Consider the following 19,583-nt stretch of genomic DNA (forward strand, 5'->3'; position numbering starts at 1 on the left):
ATCAATACAAACGGATATAGCATAATGAAAGTCTATGACCAGGAGTCAATGTCAACAACACCGATGATATGAGCTGAACTTGATGGACCCGGCTAATGTGAAACTAGGATTTTTAAAACGGTTTAATTGCGCGGGGCGGGCGCTGTTGCTAGTGTTGACCTACTTGCATGTTGCTGCTTCCAAAAATAAATTAAACCCCCGCACAAAGTTCGAGGAAAATCAAATTCCAAAAAATTAATCACATGCTTATCAATAAATAAATAATCTACAAAAAGAGCTCAATGTTTTGTGAAAACGCACATGGGAAATTCCAATTTATAGCCTATAGAGCAACACAAAACACAAAGTGCAACTGCGCCGGATGCAATATGCAGGTGGTATGTCATATATCAAGCGTCTCTGCTATTTTTAAAGTAATTTTTTCTGTGATAATTTTATAGTGGATATAGCTATAAAGTTCCAGTAAAGCGGTGAGTATTTATACGATCTGCTGGTGAATAATTTAATACAAAGCATTTAAAAGGTAACAGTAGGCTAAATGGTACCTGAGTGGTACTGGTATATTGGCAACCTCACTTGCTGTTGCGCAGATATATTACAATGATTTGAATTTGTTGAGGATGTCAAATACTTCCCTATTGTCTTTGCACACAGAATGAGCTGCTGTACATGTACTACATTACATGTTTATGCAACGTGTCAGTGATATTTTCTCCATTGTCAAGGTTAATATCGAATTGCATGAATTGCGAAAGAACGGGATTTCCCCGACTGAGAATTATTGACAATGACGATATAACCTTTGACCGTATTTACCATATGTATCACTGAGTCGCCATTTTCATACGACGCCGTGGTTGACTACACAATGCTAAACCTTGTACTTGATAAGCTGAAGGATCTACGTTGTTAACAATGAATAAAAAGCGGAGATTTGCAGGAAAATTAGATGGACACCATTAAAAAAAATACGCGCTTTGCATGTAAACACACCGAAAAATAAATTGTATTCACTATAAATCGTTAAATACAACGTTGGTGCTGGTTCAATCGCGGCCATGCAAATCGGGCTCAGCTGCTTGGTAGGTAATGTATGGATAATAAAAACAAAATCAAGAGTTAAGATCAGAGTTTAATGATTTATGTTTGTGATTAAGTCTGAGAATTATGATATACAGAGGTTTTTATCAATTGCTTAAAAGTGAAGGAGTATTCAAATTGTCATTTGGTATTTTGAAAAAATTGACAAGAAACAAAAATAACAGCAGTATTAACGAAGTTGAAGCACCCATTCAAATACATGTAGCTCAGTATGTAAATTACAGATTCATGTAAATGCCTTTTTTTTGCAAAAACAAATGGTTCAAAGAGGTGAATGCTGTGAACATTTAACAAGAATTTGTCTTTAAAAAGACAAAGTTCACGGATCAGGTTTATAGTACTCTACTTTGGTCTAACTTTCAATATTATTATACTAACCCACAGATACTAACCTACTCTGCACTGATTTAACAATAAATAAATGAATTGAGGCATAAATGATACTTGCATCTTGACTCTGGAAAATAAATTTCAAAAACCTCATCATCATGTTTTAAGCCACCTGTAAACAGGAAACAAACTTCCATCAAAATGTTCACTGTATCAGCCCATCAGATGATATTTCCCATTCGACACCCCATTCCTTTTAAAAGAAGTATTATTTGAAAGCAAATCACCTAATGTGTTTCAGGAACACTGCATGTTGGTAACATCTCAAATTATTTTGTTGAACACACATTGCTTGGTTATTACAAGAGTCAATAAACAATCAATTAACTAACAGTGTTCAATTAACTCTAAAGAATGGGCTTAATTTTGTGCGCTGTAGTTATATTCTGAAGTAAATTGCCTATTGCACCTTATCACTAAATAAATAAAATTATAGCTAATTATACTGACCATGGTGACCTGCTTAACCAATCAGTTATGCGTATTGTCAGCATGTGATTGTTATAAGCCAATTGAAAACATGTTTAATAAAAAGGCTAAAAATTTCCTTCACATGAGCAGTCTCACTGGAGATTAAATGTGCTAATTGTAATTGTCATGGGGAGCAGGATTAGATAAAGGTATACAAACGAGGGTATGAGATATTAGGAATTATTTCCTAGTCTCTTAACCACAGGGGTGGTGGATTACAATAGTTAGTCAAGACACATGGTGTGTAAGGGATAAACAAACTGTGCATATGAGATGTGGGGGCAAACGGTTTTAATGTTTACTGGCGTGAACAACTAGAAAAATGATTTGAGTACATTCCTGACATAGTGACATGTATGCAATACACCAAACAATATGCATAATATTTTAATTGTCCAGATCGATTCTGTGACCTGGAATTTTAACCACTATGTAAGTTAAATGTATACGAAATCTTTCGGTATTTCATACATTATCAATCTGTTTTATTTACACTAGGCCACCATAATGCAAACCGCAACAATGGACAACACTTGCTAAATATTCAGCTCATCACACCAGTTCAAATGATAGTTTCCCTAGGAACATAAGGTAGTGTATTGTATCTGTTTGTTTTATTAGATTATATCAGTATAACGTGAGTATGTGAGAGTGTCTAATTTTATCATTCCTCGCACCAGGAAATGTGCTGGGGATAGAGCCTTTTCAGTGACTGCTCCAAAGTTTTGGAATGGCTTACCATCTACAATCAAGAATGCTATCAGCCTGGACTCATTTAAGTCATTGATCAAAACTCACTTATTTCCTTAATTTTTGCTGCCATTGCTTTCTGTATTTTTGTTTAAATTTTTTGGTGTTCTTTTCTTGAATCCCTAAGCAAAGGCGCATATAAATACTTGTTGTTATGTTATGTTGTGTTGTGTTGTGTTGTGTTGTGTTGTGTTGTGTTATGTGACAAGGCGAACAGTTGGTAGATGAGTCATTCAATATTCCCCAATATGCAAATAAAATTCTATAAAACATCGTCGTCGTCGTCCTATGGGTCATGACTGACCTGTTGTGACCCTTTTGATGATGTTCCAACTCTGCCTATCCAATGCAAGACTGTAAGTATTAGTAAGGACTAGTCCAGTGGATTCTTTAATTCCATCTGTCCAACGGAGCTTCTGTCCGGCTGCCTTTACTGCTAATTCCTTAAACGTGACCTTGAACAATTATCTTTTCCAAATTGTTACCAATGGTCTACATTAAGGGTCTATACATTGTTCAAAGTTGCAAAGGACTAAATATCTTCTCATCATTTATGTGTATATGTTGCTATACTTGTATCGAGATTATGATGTTTTGAATTATTCAATGGCACTAATGACACTGCATGAGCAATGATAAGTGAGGTGTGTATGGTGACATTACCCATGTTACCTGCTCGTTTTTCCAATGCAAGACTGTAAGTATTCGTAAGGGCTTGTCCAGTGGATTCTTTAATTCCATCTGTCCAACGGAGCTTCTGTCCGGCTACCTCTTCTGCGAATTTCTTAAACGTGACCTTGAACAATTATCTTCTCCAAGTTGTCACCATTTCTTCTTGAGATGTGACCAAAGTGCTTTAAATTTTATTGCGATCAATCTTCTGACACACTGAACATTTGACATGCTCATCAAGTTGACTTATGACAAATTCATTTGTTTTGTGATCTTGCCACGAAATCAGCATCTTTCGCCAACACCACATTTCAAAAGCTTCAAACCTGGACCTGTCTGCCCTTCCGGCAGCCCATGTTTCAGAGCCATGGAGCAATTGGAAATGGGCATTTTTGGTTGCTCTTAAACTCCTCTGTCTTTCCAAATGTCGGTAAGAGCAATAGCAGATGTTCTTGCCATGGCTAGGCGTTACCTCCTTCATCAACAATGAGTGATCCAAGAAAGTTGAAAGTGTTAACCACCTCCATCAGCCTTTAACTGCTGGCCTGCTTTCCCTCCACAACTCATGACCTTTGACTTTTTTACATTAAGGAAAAGTCCATATGTTCAAATGCTGTTCGTGCAATGAGAATGGTGTCATCATCGTAAGGTTATTTATTCGTCTACTTCCGATTGACACCATTCCGTCGTATTTCCTCAAGTGCAAATCTCATAATATACTCTGCATAGATGTTAAAAAGATAGGGTGATAAAATACATCCCTGACGTACCCTCTTGGCCAATTGTAAACCATTCTTAGTCTCCACACTCAATTCTTAAAACATAACTACAAAGTACTCGGCGTTTCGAAACCTACTTGTCTGGTTTCTTTATGTCATAATGAGTGATGACTGGATCCAGCAACACTAATGGCGTGTCTAAAAGATGTAGTGTTCGTAGAATTGTTCTGGATCAATAAATGTGACCGAGGTTGAATGCTGCGCCCCTTGGTTGTTCACTGCTTTCTCCCCTGCGACAAATCCATATGGATTCTCTTATCCATCTGGCATGTCACGTCTGGGATATTTGTCATCTTCTCTGTGGAGGAGCTTTGCTCCCCAAGTCTATAATGTGGTTTGTTGCGGCGAAATAATCTGATATGGCCGATTTGTGTTAATCTGATATAGATCTGGTATCAATTCTAGAAATACTAAATATTCTAGAAACACCACCAGTGTTGCTGGATCAAGTTATGACTAAGAAACAGAAAGTAGGTTTTGAAACGTCGAGTTTTCATCAAATGTGAGTACTTTGTACATAGATATGTTTTATAGAACTTAAGCTACTAAATAAGGGTTCGGATTATTTTACTTGAATTTGTCATTGCTTTCTTGAACCGGAAATCTAATTTTGACGTGGAAGCATCAGCAAATTGGCGCTAATGTGAAAGAAAAAAATACTTGCTCTGCAAAAAAAAACAAAGAAAAAAACAAAACAAACACGTATGTTTATCACTTCCCAATTTTCCCGTTTGCACCCAAAATATAACTTTTTAGCTCTTGCTTTTCAGGTCTACGTGGTCTATATTAACCGGGGTCTATATACATTGTTTCAAAGTTGCAAAGGACTAAACATCTTCTCATCCTTTATGTGTATAGTTTGGCATGCTGCTATATTTTAATAGATTATGATGTTTACACAAACAAATTGCTCAAAGAGGTTAATGCTGTGAACATTTAAAAACTCAATTGGGCTAGAAACATGATTTGAATACATTCCTGACATAGTGACATGTATTCAATACACCAAACAATGTGCATAATATTTTAATTGTCTAACAAGTCCAGATCGATTCTGTGACCTGGAATTTTACAAATAGGTATTTCATATCTACTTTATCAATCTGTTTTATTTACATTAGGCCACCATATGCAAACCGCAACACTGGACAACACTTGCTAAATTATTCAGCTCATCACACCAGTTCAAATGATAGTTTCCCTAGGAATATAAGGTAGTGTATTGTATATGTGTATTAGATTATATAATTATAATGTGAGTATGTGACAAGGCGAACAGTTGGTAGATGAGACATTCAATATTCCCCAATATGCAAATAAATTTCTATAAAACGTCATCGTCGTCCTATGGGTCATGACTGATCTGTTGTGACCCCTTTGATGATGTTGTTCCAACTCTGTCTATCCAATGCAAGACTGTAAGTATTCGTAAGGGCTAGTCCAGTGGATTCTTTAATTCCATCTGTCCAACGGAGCTTTTGTCCGGCTGCCTCTTCTGCGAATTCCGTATACGTGACCTTGAACAATTATCTTCTCCAAGTTATCACCAATGGTCTACATTAAGGGTCTACATTGTTCAAAGTTGCAATGGACTAAACATATTCTCATCTTTTATGTGTATAGTTTGGCATGTTGCTATATTTGTATAGAGATTATGATGTTTTGAATTATTTAATGGCACTAATGACACTGCATAAGTGAGGTGTGTATGCTGACATTACCCATGTTACCTGCTTGTTTTTCCGCTTTGTTTTTCTCTTTTGCGAGTATTCCGTAGTATCAGAATAATGTGTCATAATTTGGTAACTGAAAATCATCTGCAAAATTGTAAATAAATGAACAGATGCCGCCACAAAAGTATCAATATTTACCCTTACCAAGGAACATATTAGAAATCAATTGTCACGCGTACACATGATATGATTTTATTCTCTAAATGAGAAATACTACTTTGTACTACTTCCGGTTGCATTGATTGAAGGTTTTTAATGGGAAGTACTACGTTTCTGGTTATAGCCAGGTTCTACTATACGGTATTTCCGGTTACATTTATAGAAGGATTCAGATTGGCTTATTAAGATGTAGCGATTATTGAAAGATTAAATCCTACTCTTATTTAGTGACACCCGAGTAGGCCCTTCCAAGTATTTTTTAAAAATCGAAACACTCTTTCATTCTATATAATAGTGTACCTTAAAATGTGCCTAATATACCTGACGTTCGTTTATTTTCAAAAGGTATCATATATAGCGACTGAATCATGGCGTCTTCTGAGGAGCATCAGTTTGGCATTCAGGAATCTGGCCAGCCGAATCCCGCAAAAAGCCGTGAAGAAAGTAAATTGTCCAATTATTTTATTTATAAAATTTTTTTTAAAAATAAATAAATAAATAAATAAATAAATAAAATAGATCCCCGTACATACACAATAAAATATAATTTAGTTGACCATGGTTTATATTACTCTCTTTTGTTTTAAAATAATGCTTGAGTCAGCATGAACCACGTACATTTATGTAACAGTTTGTAGTGCTTTCCTTTTGATGTATAATTATTATCATCACCATTTTTTTTCTTTATTTTTTTTACAGTGCCAAGATCACGAAATGAATTCTCTTCACAAACATCAGTGGTAAGTTGGTGAAACGGTTAACTGCTATTTAAAATGTTTCATAGCGGTGGTTTGCTATTAACACAATTAAAGATGATTTCTCGTATCTGGGGCTTCATTTATTTGTGTTAATGATTTAGCGCTGCGGACTATTTAATATATTACCATGGTTGTGGGAAATATATTTGCAAAATCACATTGGACGAATAATAAGGGAAGTAGAATATCTAACCAAATGAACAGATATCATAATAGTGTTTTTTAGCGGGTTCGCCGTCGGACAAGTTAAGAACTGTCTAGCTTTCGTCAGGAGTAGCTCTGACTTCTTCAGGACAAAGTACCTAAGCATGAGACATGTAGGCCGCCCCTTGCCTACTGATGGCTCTAAAAAGAGCCTTTCACTGAAGACTGTCCCTTGTCAACAGAGAACAAACAGATCTCGCCTATTTAATAATTTTAAAGGTTTGGTGGCTCTGAAAAGAGCCGTTCACTGAAGACTGCCCATTGGCTACAGAAAACAAACAGAACTCGCCTATCTGCTAATTTTAAAGGTTTTGGTGGCTCTGAAAAGAGCCGTTTACTGAAGACTGCCCCTTGTCAACAGAAAACAAGCAGACCTCGCCTATTTGCTAAATTTAAAGGTTTTGGTGGCTCTGAAAAGAGCCGTTCACTGATATCATATTATTTTTATTTGATGAAGTAATCTGCCCTTTATTCAACCCTTTCTGCACAGACGGTCAATACAAACACTTCCAACGGCAATCGGAGGTCTGGGGTTCCACCATCTCTACATTCCAGCAACTGATTGCTCTTGCAAACTCTTATAATTCCATCACATCTTTACTTGAAGACAAGCACAGTCAGTCCACTTCTACTGACTGATTTGTCTTCAAGGTCAATACGCGATTAGTGCAAGAGTGTGCGAGTTCTTATTTCACGAGTTGTTTCGTGAGCTGTGTATCGATGATGTGGTGTCTTCTGTCAGGATATTCCAGTCAGTATAATCGTTCGTGGAAAATAGGAGACACAAGGCCGTTCTGAATCTTGTACATCATGGATAAGCGAGATTTTCTTCGCCTTTCTAGCAGTGTGCCCACTCCAGAGTGTTCAGCATACAGGTGACGCTGTAATCCCTCTTGTAGTTGTTCGTGCTGAATCTAGAGTCTCTGGATGCTTTCAACTTTCTTAATGTATATGGTGTGGGCGTCCCCCGCGCATGATGCATATTCCAAAGTTGGCCTGTTGAGCGCTTTTTAAGCTTGGCTTTGATGTCTTGGGTATAGTGAACCAGAGGTGTTTCTTGACAAAATGATGTGATCGATAATCTTACTTATTCTTTAAAAACATCGGTTAGTACAGGAGCAAGAGCGGGTGCTGATAACCTGAGTTCCTGACCATCCAGGATGGTATCTGGATCGGGTGATTTACTCGGATCTAGGTTCTGTAACAGCTTGAAAAACTCCTTCTTTAGTTACCTTTACCCTGGTCAGTAATTACAGCTTTTCTTCACCTCATGCTGGCGAACTGATGACTAATGCTTCAGCTTTTTGTTTACTATCACTTAGGATTCTTTTGTTAACCATCAAGCCCGGAATTCCTGCTGCACTTTCTTGATTAAAGACCAGAATTTCTTTGTGTTCTTTTCAAAGATGTGTTTCAGATGCTTGTTGGCATTATGTGTTTTTAGCTTGTCTCAGATTCTTATTCAGCTTGTTTGAAATGGCTGCGTAATCCTCCCAGTGCGTGGGGTATCCAGATTTGTTTACTTTGTTATACCTCTGTGTAAGCGTCTTTGTTCTCTGCCGATACCATGACAAAGAGAATCCATTGCAATTGCATTTAGATGGAACATGTTTGTCCATCAGGTCTTTGATTTTCTACTCAATCTAGTTGTAATTGTCTTTGGAATTCTTGGGTTATTTACAATATATGGGTGTTACCAACTAAATATAAAATATGCTCTTTCTTCCTAGTCAATACCTAGCGACTGGGAATTGAGTCAACAAGGATCTTGTATACAACAGGCAAGTATTCAAACCACGGAGCAAACGCTATCCTTCTTGCTTGCACATCACCGAAGCATAATTTCCCAACACAATAGCCGTGTTCAGACGGACTGAAAATGTAAGGTGTCGGAATCTCGATACCCCAAGTGTGTCAGGACTGTCCGAGCCCCCGAACTACCACTCGAATTATCTGACACCTTAAATTGTCAGCCTCCGTGTGGACACGACTAATAACATTTTAACTGTGTATTTCAAATTCCAGTGCAGCAATAGCTATAAGCAGCACATTCACATAGCCTGATATAATTCTGCTACAATACATTCGCCTGTTCATGAACAACAACAATGAATAGATGGAATGTTGTCCAGGTGCGCGGCTGATAAATCGGATTAACTACCATAGCAATTTATGGATACACTTTTGACTATATCGCTCTGCACTACAAGCAGGTTGCACTCATCACCCACTGTACTCATCAGCTGTGTATGTCTGCAATCGTAGATTGAATACAACACCGCTCTTTTCAAAAATAATTATCTTACAGGTGCGAGTAATCAGATTGATATGGTTCAATGCATAGGTTGTAGTGCAAGGTGATATAGTAAAAAAATTGTATTCATCCATTGCTATGGTAATTAATCCGATTATTACGTCACTGCGACAGCGAATATAACACGATTGCAGTGATTCATGAATTAGCATGCATGCCATTAGAATAATCCATACATTCATCATGTTCATGTTCATACCGCCTATTCCGTGTTCATACTCACCTGCTTATCGCATATTCGCAATTCATTTGTTTCACTGCAAAGTAGCAGGAGGCCGGTCGAGTGCAGATCCGTCGGAACACGCTTTTCAATACGGAATTAATGCTAACCTCATCGTGACATCACCCAAGCAGCAAAGTTCATTTTTCATTGAAAAAGCGTTATCCGACGGATCTGCAGTCGACCATTCTTGCAGTCTAGTCAAGTCTGGTCATACAGCTGCACTAGTGTCTGGTGTCCGGTTCAAATGTTTTGCAACTCAGTTTATAAATACATGTGTAACAAAACATCGTAATTTAATCCGTTCTCCACTACTTTTCTGACTATTTGATTATGCATATATATTGATTATCAACCAAAATTAGAACTTATATAACAATAGGAGGATGCAAAATTACCTGGGCGTATTTTGCCAATCAACCTTGGAAGTTAACGAATACGACATGATTTATTCTATTGTTGTTATGGATTCTGATTTGAACCGAAACTTTATTTGACTGTCACACTGGAAATCACACTAATAGCTTACAGCCTCAGTAATCATAATGTATAATAACAATGTAACTGAAGTTATTTGTATCACCGTATTCTGTTGCAGCGGTTGAGCCAAGAATTTGGTGATGCCCATAGAGTGTTCAAGTCCTACCTCGACAATCGCAGTAGTCAGGTCTTTGCGAAGGGATGCAAATTCTGATAAGGTTCATCTGGCTTATGGTGTCCCCCGGGAATCGATCTTTGGCCCGATATTGTTCACCTATTACACTCATGCCATCGGTGACATTACTCGTGGTCATAGCCTCCAATATCACCTCTATGCCGATGATGTCCAGCTGATTATCACCTTCAATCCTACCATCCCGGGTGATGCAGCTTGTGACATGCATGTTCAAACTATCCAAATGCATCCGTGAGCTACAAGCTTGGCTCACCAGTAACAATCTTAAGCTAAATATGACCAAGACTGAGTTTTTTGCTGCCTCTTCTGATTATCACTACATTAATCTCAAACATATCACCCTTTATTTGGATGGGCTGGAGATCCCCGTACATCTTCAACCATAAAGAATTTAGGGGTCATCTTTGACCATGACATGAAGATGTCCAGTTATGTTGCGCATTTGTCTAAAACTTTGAATTGGCAGATCGGCAATATCTGGAGGATTAGCATGATTAGGCGGTTCCTCAGTTTTTTGCGTGTACCAATGCGGTTAGGCCGTTAGGACTCTCGTCATGTCCAAGATATATTACTGCTCCTTCTTGCTTAATGGCATTTCCCAGAAAAAACTCACCCGCCTGCAGCTTCTCCAGAACAAGTGCGCAAGACTCATTTTCAGAGAGCCCAAATATACTCATACATGTCATACTTCTTCTTTGCTTCACAGTCTGTACTGGCTTCCAGTTGCTAAACGTGCCCAGTGCCGCACTCTCGTCCATGTTTATAAGGTTCTTGCTTCATCTACACCTGTTCCTGTCCTCTATCCTTCACGTCCGTCATTCGGGGTACTCTTTGCGCTCTACTGCTGCCATTTGCCTTTCCATTCCCAGATCCCACAAGCTGGCTAGTGACAGAGCATTTTCCATCATTGCCCGTTTTATGAAATACACACATACATATTTCAAATATTTTATTAGATAACTGCAATTATATACAAAATACAGAGAACGCCACATAAAGCTCGCAGAGCAGGCGGCAAATTCAAAATCTATTACAAGCAAAAAGTGAGAAACCATGGAAAACACATGAAAAGCAAAAACTTTAAACCATGGCGAAGAGCAAACCCATAGCCAAGCAAATGACAACCAGAAGGGCGAAACAAACTAGCGCTGTACATTGACCTCGCCAACACGCATTTGCCACACAATTTTTGAGCCAATGGCAGCGCTGATGCTCAAATACTTAGCAATGGCTTTGCTCCTCCGGGTGTCAAACCCAAGTATTTTTAACCCAGGCACCACGTTTTTGTGGACACAACCTGTAGAACCAATGATGATGATGACGATTTTGCATGAGTAATTCGTGTCGAGATCTATTCAATAAGATCTAGACGCATAACAAAAAGAGCAAACCACAAACAAGCAAGATGAAACAAAAATGAGCAATGCAAAAAACAATTAATAAGGATACAAATATGATTTTAACAATATTTTGAAAGTATTGGTGGTTGCTGCTTCTCGGATGGATATGGGCAATGTGTTCCAGGTGCGTGGACCAGCGACATAGAAGGCCTGATCACCAATTGTTTTGGATGTCTTTGGGATGTGCAGTCGAGTTGTGTCCATTGCAGATCTTAATATGCGAGTATTGGTAACAGTTGAATGGCTTGCCATCCCACATTCGTGACTCTGCCTATGTCCAAACCTTTAAGAAGAACCTGAAAGCTCACCAATTCACCTAATGTTTACTCCCTCTTGCATTTATCCTTTTCCATAGCGCTTTGTTTCTTCATTTAAAAAGCGGTCTCAAAGTCTCTGTAATTGTAAATAGAATGTTGGAACTTCAATTTGAATACACCAGTTGAAATACAACCCTGTTGTTCTCTAAACTATTTCAATGTTACAGGTGTCGAATGACGGGGACGGTAACACGATAGTTGTAGCAGGCAACTATACTACGGTAAATGTGGCTGCACAAGAACCAAAGAAACGTAAGTTAACAGAAACTTATCACTTTGATCTAATAGCATTTGTTGCACGGATCGATATACTGTTCTATAGTCAGCTTAGCTACCACATAAATGGTCAAGAAATGTACCGTTAAGTCAGGTTTCACATTTTTCACTGTTGGAAAATTATAATTGCTTCAATCACACAGATATTTTCTATGCTATCAATTTTTTATGATATTATTGTTATTGTTTATTATGCAATTTCAGATGACGAGCCAATACCTTCACGGTGTCGAGAATTCCTGAAAAGGTGTTACCAAAGTAAACTCTGCAAAATACCACAATTACCTGGAAGCAAGAAAGTTATGGATATGACAGATATCTACACGAATATATCAATAGAAATAGAACTCACCAAGCCAGGAAATATTGTCAAAGTTCCGATAACAGATCATCATGAAATGCTTGAAAGGAGAACCAGTAATGACATGCTTCCAACCCGTTTACTTGTGACCGGCGAAGGCGGGTCAGGAAAGAGCACCCTTACTGCAAAAATCGCACACGATTGGATAAACGGAAAAGCACTAACAGACATCGCACTCTTGTTCGTACTTAACATGCGAAAGATGGGCCCTAATGTAAGTTTAGAAGATGCTGTATTTGAGCAGCTCATGCCTAACGATGCGGGATTTACGGCAGCAGATTTGCGACGCTACATCAATGACTATCAATCAAAAGTTATGTTCATACTTGATTCGTACGATGAATTTACGCGTAAAGAAAACCTCCAGGACGAACCAAGAACGGATGTCATCGAGGCATTATCATACAACATGTTGACCAGTTGCCGAGTTCTAGTAACTTCACGCCCTTGGAGAGTCGATGAATTTTCTGATCTGCAGGGAGTTTATACAAAGTATGAATTGAAAGGGTTTACCCCGAAACAAGTTGCAGATTACGTCAAGAAGTTTTTCGGAAGTGATACAACACTAGCAGATTCGCTTATTGAATACTTGGAAATGAACGACTTTTGCCCGGGCATTGCGTCTGTTCCTCTCATGACGCAGCTCTTCTGTATCTTTTGGAACGAAAACAGCAAGAAAGAGAAGAAGATTCCGAAGCAAGTAGGAAAACTGTATACGAGAATAATAAATACACTCCTCTCTCATCGGAAGTCGACACTCACGTGTGGGAAAAAACGGTTGACTCGCACTATGAACGATTTGGGCAAGATTGCGCTCACCGGCCTGTGGCCCCCACAAGACAAACTCGTGTTCTCTCATCCAGAAATATGCGAGAACATTTCCGAGGAAACTACGCAAATTGCGCTCAAAGTTGGACTTCTCAGTATCGAAGAAAGCATGTCAGATATGGATTGCGAAGAGATTGATTATACCACATTTGACATTCCATCCGATACACCAGACGCGCCGCCACCAAAGCATCTGCGGTTCTTCCACAAGACAATACAAGAGAAATGCGCCGGGCAACTCCTTGCAACTCTCCCCGACGATGAAGTCAAGAGATATTTGGAAGTTCTTACGTCAATCAAGCTCTGTATGAGAGTAAAGATGATCCTTCAGTTTGCTTGCGGGGTAAATCTAAAGACAGCGGATTTGATTATGAAGAGATTGGAGGAGTTGTACAAGTCAGACATATGTGAATTGTTAGAGCCCTACTATCTAGATGAACTTCGTGAAGATGACGTTAGAAGAATACAGGAGTTCATCGGCCTATGTTTGATTTGCAACTATGAAAGCGGGGCCACGGACAAATTTCTCTCGTTTTTGAACTGCTTATTTCCGAATGGGCAGGTGAGGTTCCTTGGGATGTCTGCATATATAGGGAATGCTTTGGAGTATTTCCTTACACACAACAAGACCATTGTATCACTAACTGTAATCGAACTGCCAAGAACTGGAGACATGGTGTACTATCTCGCTAAAAGTAAAGTATTAGGGGATGCTCACGAAGATGTCCATAGAACGTTAAAGCACGAAGATGGCAGTAAGTTGGATGAAATGTTTGACGAATTTGTCGAGAAAGGTATTCTTAGAATGAAAAGAAGTTCGTCAAATGTTTCTAACACTCTTGCTGATGTTCAAATCTGGGAAAGATTCGGTGACCTGCAACCATCCTCGACCATCAATTTTACTCCAGTGATTAGAGCATTTCAATACGTCAACCTGTCGAAATTAGACATAACTGACGTGAAGCTTGGTCCCCAGTGTGATGCACTGATAACCTGCATAGAGGATCGCCATCTGTCTTCTGCTGTGACTTTGATGTTCCGTCAAATTGGCTTCGAGGAAACACATGTGCATCGTCTATGTGTTGCGATGAAGAAGCGCAAACTGCCAAAACTCAAAGAGATTGATATATCGCGCAATTCATCTGGCATACCAAAAGAGTTCGGAGAAGTTGTGGAAAGATTGCGAATGACGTACGTTAACGTTTCCTTTATGGCAAGAGATACTGACGACATGGCATCACTGGTAGACGGTTTACCGAGGTATGCTCCAAACCTGAAAGAGTTCAGAGTCGAAGGAAATGCAACTAGCAAGCAAGAAGGGGACGCACTGTTGGCGGTGATACCAGAGATGAAGCAGCTAGAATATCTCGGTATGGCAGGTGTTTGCCAAATGGAATGTGCTCCACATGAAAGTAGGCTGATGAATCTGCAATATCTGAAGAATCTGCAGGCGCTTCGCATATGGGATATAGCGGAATACTTGGACGACGTACTGACGTGTGTGGCCAAATCTTTGCCGTCTCTTACTCAACTCAGCTATCTTAGTCTACGAGCCGATGAGGCACCGAGAACAATATCACCATCACTGGAGATATTGCTTGAAGCTCTTGAGAGGTCACCACGAATAAGGAAGCTATTTCTTCTTGGAATGTATTTTGACCAGCTCCACCTCACGAGGGTCGTAGAAATCGGGGAAAGGCACAACTACAACTTTCTCTGGTAAGATTAATTGTGGTTTTGCTGATCATGTCTTATTAATCATGTAAATGATTAAATAGAATGTATTTCTAGCCCATGTTAAATGTATAGGTCACAAACTATCATTATGTTGAAGTTGAACTAATATACACTTTGTAAACGCGCGTTAAACTCAAAAAGTTATATTTTGGCCTGGATCCACATAAAAACTGGAGAAGAAAATTGCCCCATGGCAACTTTATATGTTAGGTATCATTTTTATAAAAACAAAGACAATATATTTTACACTTACACAATACGGTGCTTGGTCCTGCACGGGATGATAAATTCAAAACAGCTATAAGAACTTGTCCAAGAGTAGTGGTTAATTAATGAGCTGTACAGAATTGGCACAATAAAATTTCTGTTAAACGTAGGCATAGCCTATACGTAGTTGTAACTTTTGTACCCAATATTATTTTTATGTCATCGGAGCATGGTATCGCAATCTATTTGCTGACAACATGAAGAATATATTTACTTAAATGGTGACTATTGTGTATACATGTTTTATTTCTGATTGACAGTGTATTCCGTAGGATGCTTGCTGAAGACGTTGAGGTGCCGCCAGATGATTTCATTCGAATCTACTAATTGCAGTCTTGAAACTCTTAACATCATCTTACGACACAAAAAGGACTCAAGCTTGGGTTTTCGTATGTGTCCTGTATGTTCGATTGTCAGCCCGCATTGGATTGGCCACGATTTGTAATCCTCTCGCAGAAAGAATAACAGAAGTCATGGTGCATGTTGATGCCATGGATTATTGGATCTTGTTGAGCTGGCCTGGACCAGGCTATGATGTGGGTAAGCTTCATGACGATTTGGACATATGCACTTGAGATCTAATACTTACAGATTTGATGATGTTTGAAATCTTATTCACTTTATACCATTGGTAACAAAATATGCAGTTGAGTTCTACGTAGTCTGTGTAACTTACAGACTGGTAAACGGATTACTACCTGCGAGCTACCAACATGTGTAGGAGTATAGCATGGTAAAAAAAAAAGCAGTTGGTCACCGCTTCGTGGCGACCGGCTCGCCGCAAAGACTAGTTCCACGTGGCTATAGATAGTATAGTGGGGATTATAGATCTGTGTACCACCGGGATACCAATGTGGCCAATAGCTATCAGTTTTGGGTGCTTTCAGTGGCACATTCCCTGGACATATCTGGATCGAGATTGTCAAAGGTGAGCATTTTTTGGATTATAATGCTCAAGACCGCCTTTTTACACGAAAAAGAGCCGGACAAAAAACATGTCAATAGTAGACCTATCTGTTTACGAAGAAACATCAAGTGTTATTTATTAGGCCAGCATGTGGCATTGGGCTATTCCAGAAAATAATTGCACCCCTACAGGATTCTCTTTACAATTTTAGCCTGTATTATCCATGGGAATTCCCAAGAAAAATCATTATTTACCAGTGGGAATTCCCAAAATGTTTGTTCATTTCGATTGAAACCAACTAAAGGCAGCGGATCAAACCTGACATCACATGCATTTCGCTGGTTAGGTATACGATTTTTCTGGGTTAAAGTAAAGCAACAGGGGACGATATGCCAAACATAGACTGTTTTTTCGCTGCTTTTATAAATTTTCTTTTTTCTTGGGAAATCCCAATTTTTCAATGGAATATTCCTCAAACTGGTCTGAGAATTTCCATGTTTTAAAGTTAAAAAAACAAATCACATGTCTTCTTTAGGGGTACCGTTCATATCTAGAATAGCTCATTCATCTTGCATCAGTACTGACGTTCCTAGTCTTCAGCTGAGACCATTTAGGTATTATGGTCTCAGGTCTTCAGCGTATAGTACTTAATTAAAGGGTTTGTTGCCACCTCGTCCATTCCGACCACGTGCCAATTCGTCCCCTAGCCTAGATACAGTACCCTAACCCTAAACCGTTACGTACCAAAGACTGTGTACTGTAAAAGGGAGAGGACGAAATGACACAAGCAAGTACTTAGGCAACATATACTCGTATTTCCATTCAGTACTTGATGTATTAATGTATCAACAGCGAACTTCTAAATAATGATTGAAATTGCTTCTGAAATACCGTAAATTATATGTTTGTAGTGTATCAACATTAAGGACCAACTTGAAAGGGACCGATCGATTTCACCCATGGATATGGAAAATAAGCGGAACGTCATTTTTGTCATTAGCAAGGGAATATTATAGGTATATATAGAAAGTGGTAGCCTATAGACGAATCCAAATCCACGCATTCCTACACCTGACAAGCAGCCTTTAATTGGGTAGCCGTCGGCTACAATACACCCAAAATGTGAAATGATTCGGCCTTGGCGGAAATTTTAAAATGCATTCCATCACCCGTGTTACACCTTCCCCGAAAACACAGGTAGACAAAACAATGATTATACAACACAATACAATTCCCTTCGGCAAATCACACAGCTTCTACATGGTCTATTCGCTGTTGAAGTGCCATATAATAATCGGATTAACTACACGCGGTATCTATGCACACACCATATCAAACGCTACAAATGGATGTACTTGCGAACAAAAGGACTATAAACCCTCCTCGTCCTTGCATCTTCTCTAGGTGTTAGGCGGCTTTTATTTGCACAATTGAGCGCTCAAACACCAGGTTGGTGCTAGCGGCTACCCAAAGATAGCTAAAGATGGCCGACCAAATCCTGACCATGACTTGGCTGGTTGGATTCGTCTATATTGTTTTAAAGAAACTTTAGAAATGGGGGAGGGCACGCGAGGTGAGAGCGCCAAATTTATTCTAAATTTTCCGTCCAAAAAAAATGTGTGTATATTAATTCCTCGGATCCTCCATTTGTACTGGCTCAAATATTGATCGATACATGTTGTAAGACATGTCTTTTAATTTGAAAATGTAAGTACCGTTAACTCACATGTCTTTTAATTTGAAACTATCGTTTTTACTCTAGAATTATGCTGGGAATATATAAGACAACATTAAATATGATGCGATAAAACCCGAGTGTCGAAATTGACGTAGGTATGTCACCACTGATTATTAATATAAAATTGGATCGATTGAGCCCATATTTGGTCGAGCTATGAGTTTTAAAATATTGGAAGAGACGTAGCCAAGTCCAATATTTTAAAACTCATAGCGAGACCAATAAATATTGGGTGTAAACCATCAATTTTGACCGTACAACACGAATGAGCCGTAAATGTCTCAATTGTATTCTGAGTTACAGTGTAAAATGGGCATGAAGGTCATATTCATAGGTATTTCAATTTGGTGCTACGTGTATCTCATTAAATGAGGTACACGTAGCACCAAATTGAGGTACATATGAATACGACCTTCGTGCCCATTTTACACTGTAACTCAGAATACAATTGAGGACATTTACGTCTCATTCGTGCATTACGGTCACATTTTATCATTATTATGTGTTGTGTTGGATCGATTGAGCCCATATTTATTGGTCGAGCTATGAGTTTTAAAATATTGGACGAGTCGTAGTCGAGTCCAATATTTTAAAACTCATAGCGAGACCAATAAATATTGGGCGTAAAGCATCCAATTTTATCATTATCATGTTTTGGATCCAATATTTTCACACACTTGGATTCATCAAAACATAATAATGTTATATATTGGCCTAAAATCAAGAAACATTTTGATACCACTAGGTGTCTGAGAACTGTCTCCACTGGATGTGTAGACGTATCGCACAGCTGTATTCTAAATATTCTTTTAAATGTACAAGAAACGATACGCAAGTCACTATTTGTTTGTACATGATCAATACCACGTTCATGACCGTTTTGGGGGTATCCGTCATGTAAGTATACACGAAATTAGGCTATTGTCAAGACTTTATTCACGGATTAGACAGCTTTGTTCCGTAAGCTGATGTCTTGATAGGTTAACTCTGAGTTAGTCTTGCCAGCAAGACTTCAGTCTTTATCATAAACATAATGACATCTACGGACGCGGACCTGAAGTCTTGCAGCGGTACATAAGGATGCACTGTACGTTTAAGAAATCCAAACTTCAAGCATCAAGAAATATATCTTGCATTTGTCAATTTTACCTCAGAGATGTTGTAGAGTGTAGACCCTCTCTACACAGTGCAGAAACATCGCAAGGAGAATGCTGTTCAGTATGATAAATCCAAATCATGAAAATAAAGCAATTTTGCAGAGCAATATTTTGACCACTTTTGCACTAAGTAAATTACTCCATGGAGATTGCAGGTTTTGCCAACTCAGGGAATGTTGAACCCACCCAAAAGATGAGATCAATGTAGATCAATTATCTCAACTTTGATATGGTAGTATAGTATAATGGGATTAAAATCATCCATGTACGCCCAAACTCTGGTACAATGGGATTAAAATCATCCATGCAGGCCAAAACTGTCCTTGAGCGTTCCTCGTGTACATCCTTGGAGCCCAAAATGAGCCCAC

The 19,583-nt window shown here is 38.7% G+C and overlaps 1 protein-coding gene and 1 long non-coding RNA gene across 6 annotated transcripts in view; one reads left to right on the forward strand and one right to left on the reverse strand.

Moving 5' to 3' along the window:
• LOC140151059 (uncharacterized) overlaps positions 1–19,583 on the reverse strand; it is a 525,069-nt gene that overhangs the window by 99,237 nt on the left and 406,249 nt on the right. The gene's annotated exons all lie outside the window — the stretch shown is intronic.
• LOC140150961 (NLR family CARD domain-containing protein 4-like) lies at positions 380–18,131 on the forward strand. 5 transcript variants are annotated; one of them, XR_011858879.1, is made up of 10 exons: positions 489–1,082; positions 2,461–2,553; positions 5,285–5,377; positions 6,401–6,499; positions 6,755–6,795; positions 8,748–8,798; positions 12,112–12,196; positions 12,425–15,128; positions 15,674–16,912; positions 16,950–18,131. XR_011858879.1 is itself a non-coding variant. In XM_072173135.1 (9 exons), exons 4-9 carry the CDS (start codon positions 6,424–6,426, stop codon positions 15,738–15,740), a joined length of 3,024 nt encoding a protein of 1,007 aa, XP_072029236.1. In that variant the 5' UTR covers positions 380–470; positions 2,461–2,553; positions 5,285–5,377; positions 6,401–6,423; the 3' UTR covers positions 15,741–18,131. The 5 variants fall into 5 exon arrangements, 4 of the variants coding, with proteins under 4 accessions (XP_072029236.1, XP_072029227.1, XP_072029259.1 ...); XM_072173135.1 differs by lacking the exon at positions 489–1,082 and adding an exon at positions 380–470 and having other exon boundaries at positions 15,674–18,131; XM_072173126.1 differs by having other exon boundaries at positions 15,674–18,131.

The sequence above is a fragment of the Amphiura filiformis genome, chromosome 1, assembly GCF_039555335.1.
Source record: "Amphiura filiformis chromosome 1, Afil_fr2py, whole genome shotgun sequence".
In the NCBI taxonomy this organism is placed as follows: Eukaryota; Metazoa; Echinodermata; class Ophiuroidea; order Amphilepidida; family Amphiuridae; genus Amphiura; species Amphiura filiformis.

Coding starts and splice junctions, on each gene's coding strand:
- LOC140150961 (XM_072173135.1), top strand. CDS start 6,424: ATGGCGTCTTCTGAGGAGCATCAGTTTGGCATTCAGGAATCTGGCCAG. Junction 6,796..8,747: donor TCTCTTCACAAACATCAGTG/GTAAGTTGGTGA, acceptor CTTTCTTCCTAG/TCAATACCTAGCGACTGGGA. Junction 8,799..12,111: donor AAGGATCTTGTATACAACAG/GCAAGTATTCAA, acceptor TCAATGTTACAG/GTGTCGAATGACGGGGACGG.